This window comes from Perca flavescens, chromosome 8 (genome assembly GCF_004354835.1).
Source record: "Perca flavescens isolate YP-PL-M2 chromosome 8, PFLA_1.0, whole genome shotgun sequence".
Taxonomy (NCBI): Eukaryota; Metazoa; Chordata; class Actinopteri; order Perciformes; family Percidae; genus Perca; species Perca flavescens.
The window spans coordinates 38539367-38544366 of record NC_041338.1 but is presented as its reverse complement, the minus strand read 5'-3'; the positions used below and the strand labels follow the sequence as shown (position 1 = coordinate 38544366).

General features: G+C 38.3%; 1 protein-coding gene across 1 annotated transcript in view; it reads left to right on the top strand.

Annotated features, from left to right (window-relative positions):
- Positions 1–5000, top strand: part of gpia (glucose-6-phosphate isomerase a) — a 26578-nt gene that overhangs the window by 13254 nt on the left and 8324 nt on the right. Inside the window, exons 9-10 of the mRNA XM_028585353.1 lie at positions 527–580; positions 1593–1653. Of these exons, the coding sequence (XP_028441154.1) occupies positions 527–580; positions 1593–1653 (115 nt within the window). The remainder of the gene's footprint in view (positions 1–526; positions 581–1592; positions 1654–5000) is intronic.

The window sequence follows — 5000 nt, the reverse complement described above, 5'->3', positions numbered from 1 at the left end:
CACACACACACATCCCATAATAACCTCACACACACACATCCCATAGTAACCTGTCACACACACACACACACACACACACACACACACACACACATCCCATAATAACCTCACACACACACATCCCATAGTAACCTGTCACACACACACACACACACACACACACACACACACACACACATCCCATAGTAACCTGAATAATTTAAACCTGTTTTCTGTTGTTTTATCCAGTTAGAATTGAGTCTGTGAACAGCAAATAATCTGTTTCCTCCTCTCCTCCCTCTCCCTCTCCTCTCCCTTTCTCTTTCTCTCCCTTTCTCTTTCTCTCCCTTTCTCTTTCTCTCCTCTCTTTCTCTCCTCTCTTTCTCTCCTCTCCTCCCTCTCCCTTTCTCTTTCTCTCCCTTTCTCTCTCCTCCCTTTCTCTCTCCTCTCTTTCTCTCTCCTCCCTTTCTCTCTCCTCTATTTCTCTCTCCTCCCCCTTCTCTCTTCTCTCTTTCTCACCCCTCTCCTCCCTCTCCCCCCCCTCCAGGTCAAAGTGAAAGATTTTGGCATCGACCCAGCGAACATGTTTGAGTTCTGGGATGTAAGTTTCTGTTTCTGTTCGTCTGATGGTGTGACGACTGTTTCTAGCAGCTGAAGAGCTTAGTCGAGGGTTGTTTTTATTGTTGTTTGTTTTCTATTTGTATTTCAGTTTGCTTGTATTGTGACTTGTTGTGTTGTATTGCATTTTATTGTGAAGCACTTTGTGATTTTTTTTTTTTTTCTGTGAAAAGTGCTAGAACATCTGCAGTCTTAAGGTCCAGATGTGTAGAACATCTGGAGACTTAAGGTCCAGATGTGTAGAACATCTGCAGTCTTAAGGTCCAGATGTGTAGAACATCTGCAGACTTAAGGTCCAGATGTGTAGAACATCTGCAGTCTTAAGGTCCAGATGTGTAGAACATCTGTAGACTTAAGGTCCAGATGTGTAGAACATCTGCAGACTTAAGGTCCAGATGTGTAGAACATCTGCAGTCTTAAGGTCCAGATGTGTAGAACATCTGCAGACTTAAGGTCCAGATGTGTAGAACATCTGCAGTCTTAAGGTCCAGATGTGTAGAACATCTGCAGACTTAAGGTCCAGATGTGTAGAACATCTGCAGACTTAAGGTCCAGATGTGTAGAACATACACAGACCGATAACTGTCAACAACGTAAAAAAAAAACATGAAGAAAAAAGCGAACTTTGGTTAGAAAAAAGGCCCAAAATTATCGTTAAGAGTCGACATAAAAGAAAAATCCAAAATTAAACGATGATCAGTCTCCCGAGTTGGTCCCAGAAGTTCCACCGAAGAGACGAGACCTAATACGTCTCCATAGCAACAGGCGGTGTCTCGCTGACAATCTGATCTCATATTGGACTAAAATGGTTCACCGACACGTTTCTGAAAACATTTTAATATTTAACAGTTGAACGTGTCTAACCGTCCACGGAGACTAAACAGCTGACCTCTCTGTCTCTCTCTGTCTCCATGGTGATGTCGGTAGTGGTGTTGTTGTTGTTGCCGTGTGCTCTGATTGGCTGAGTGATGTGTGATGTCATGTTTGCTCCTCAGTGGGTCGGTGGGCGTTACTCTCTGTGGTCGGCCATCGGTCTGTCCATCGCTCTGCACATCGGTACGTCTCTCTCTATTACTCTCTCTCTATTACTCTCTCTCTATTACTCTCTCTATTACTCTCTCTCTCTATTACTCTCTCTCTATTACTCTCTCTCTATTACTCTCTCTATTACTCTCTCTCTATTACTCTCTCTCTCTATTACTCTCTCTATTACTCTCTCTCTCTCTTACTCTCTCTCTCTATTACTCTCTCTCTCTATTACTCTCTCTCTATTACTCTCTCTCTCTATTACTCTCTCTCTATTACTCTCTCTCTATTACTCTCTCTCTATTACTCTCTCTATTACTCTCTCTCTCTATTACTCTCTCTCTATTACTCTCTCTCTCTATTACTCTCTCTCTCTATTACTCTCTCTCTATTACTCTCTCTCTATTACTCTCTCTATTACTCTCTCTCTATTACTCTCTCTCTATTACTCTCTCTATTACTCTCTCTATTACTCTCTCTCTATTACTCTCTCTCTATTACTCTCTCTCTCTCTATTACGCGCTCTCTATTACTCTCTCTCTCTATTTCTCTCTCTCTATTTCTCTCTCTCTCTATTACTCTCTATTACTCTCTCTCTCTATTACTCTATTACTCTCTATTACTCTCTCTATTACTCTCTCTCTCTATTTCTCTCTCTCTCTATTACTCTCTCTCTCTATTACTCTCTCTCTCTATTACACTCTATTCACTCTATTACTCTCTCTCTCTATTACTCTCTCTCTATTACTCTATTACTCTCTCTATTACTCCCTCTCTATTACTCTCTCTCTATTACTCTCTCTCTATTACACTGTCTATTACTCTCTCTCTCTATTACACTCTATTCACTCTATTACTCTCTCCCTATTACTCTATTACTCTATTACTCTCTCTATTACTCTATTACTCTATTACTCTCTCTCTCTATTACTCTATTACTCTCTCTATTACTCTCTCTCTATTACTCTCTCTCTCTATTACTCTCTCTCTCTATTTCTCTCTCTCTCTATTTCTCTCTCTCTCTATTACTCTCTATTCACTCTATTACTCTCTCTCTCTATTACTCTATTACTCTCTCTATTACTCTATTACTCTCTCTATTACTCTCTCTCTCTATTACTCTATTACTCTCTATTACTCTCTCTCTATTACTCTCTCTCTCTATTACTCTCTCTCTATTACTCTCTCTCTATTACTCTCTCTCTATTACTCTCTCTCTCTATTACTCTCTCTCTCTATTACACTCTATTCACTCTATTACTCTCTCTCTATTACTCTCTCTATTACTCTCTCTCTCTATTACTCTATTACTCTCTATTACTCTCTCTCTATTACTCTCTCTCTATTACTCTCTCTCTATTTCTCTCTCTCTCTATTACTCACTCTCTCTATTACTCTCTCTCTCTATTACTCTCTCTCTCTATTACACTCTATTCACTCTATTACTCTCTCTCTCTATTACTCTCTCTCTATTACTCTCTCTCTATTACTCTCTCTCTCTATTACACTCTCTCTATTACTCTCTCTCTCTATTACAATCTATTCACTCTATTACTCTCTCTCTCTATTACTATATTACTCTATTACTCTCTCTATTACTCTCTCTCTCTATTACTCTATTACTCTCTCTCTATTACTCTCTCTCTCTATTTCTCTCTCTCTCTTTCTCTCTCTCTATTACTCTCTCTCTCTATTACTCTCTCTCTATTACTCTATTACTCTATTACTCTCTCTCTCTCTGTTACTCTCTCTGTTACTCTCTCTCTATTACTCTCTCTCTCTATTACTCTCTCTATTACTCTCTCTCTATTACTCTCTCTCTATTACTCTCTCTATTACTCTCTCTATTACTCTCTCTCTATTACTCTCTCTCTATTACTCTCTCCTTATTACTCTCTCTATTACTCTCTCTATTACTCTCTCTCTATTACTCTCTATTACTCTCTCTTACTCTCTATCTCTATTACTCTCTCCTTATTACTCTCTCTATTAATCTCTCTCCTTATTACTCTCTCTCTCTCTATTACTCTCTCCTTATTACTCTCTCTATTACTCTCTCTCTATCCATTCTCTCTCTATTACTCTCTCTATTACTCTCTCTATTACTCTCTCTCTATCATTCTCTCTCTATTACTCTCTCTATTACTCTATTACTCTCTCTCTATTACTCTCTCTCCTTATTACTCTCTATTACTCTCTCTCTATTACTCTCTCTCCTTATTACTCTCTCTATTACTCTCTCTCTCTATTACTCTCTCTCTATTACTCTCTCTCTATTCTCTCTCTCTATTACTCTATTACTCTCTCTCTATTACTCTCTCTCCTTATTACTCTCTCTATTACTCTCTCTCTCTATTACTCTCTCTCCTTGTTACTCTCTCTCTCTATTACTCTCTCTATTACTCTCTCTCCTTATTACTCTCTCTATTACTCTCTCCTTAACTCTCTCTCTCTCTATTACTCTCTCTCCTTATTACTCTCTCTATTACTCTCTCTATTACTCTCTCTCCTTACTACTCTCTCTCTCCATTCTCTATTTATTACTCCCTCTCTCTCTATCATTTTCTCTCACTCTCTATTACTCTCTCTCCTTATTACTCTCTCTATTACGCTCTCTCTATCATTCTCTGTCTATTACTCTCTCTCTATCTATTCTCTCTATTACTCTCTCTATTCTCTCCATTACTCTCTCTCTCTCTATTACACTCTATTCACTCTATTACTCTCTCTCTCTATTACTCTATTACTCTCTCTATTACTCTCTCTCTATTACTCTCTCTATTCTGTCCATTACTCTCTCTCTCTATTCTCTCTATTACTCTCTCTCTATCCCTTCTCTCTCTATTACTCTCTATCTATTCTCTCTATTACTCTCTCTCTCTATTACTCTCTCTCTCTATTACTCTCTCTATTCTCTCTATTACTCTCTCTCTCTATTACTCTCTCTATTCTCTCCATTACTCTCTCTCTATTCTCTCTATTACTCTCTCTCTCTATTACTCTCTATTCTCTCCATTACTCTCTCTCTCTATTCTTTCTATTACTCTCTCTCTCTATTACTCTCTCTATTCTCTCAATTACTCTCTCTATTCTCTCCATTACTCTCTCTCTATTACTCGCTCTATTCTCTCTATTACTCTCTCTCTCTATTACTCTCTCTATTCTCTTCATTACTCTCTCTCTATTCTCTATTACTCTCTCTCTCTATTACTCTCTATTCTCTCCATTACTCTCTCTCTATTCTTTCTATTACTCTCTCTCTATTACTCTCTCTATTCTCTCCATTACTCTCTCTATTCTCTCCATTACTCTCTCTCTCTATTACTCTCTCTATTACTCTATATTACTCTCTATTCTCTCCATTACTCTCTCTATTC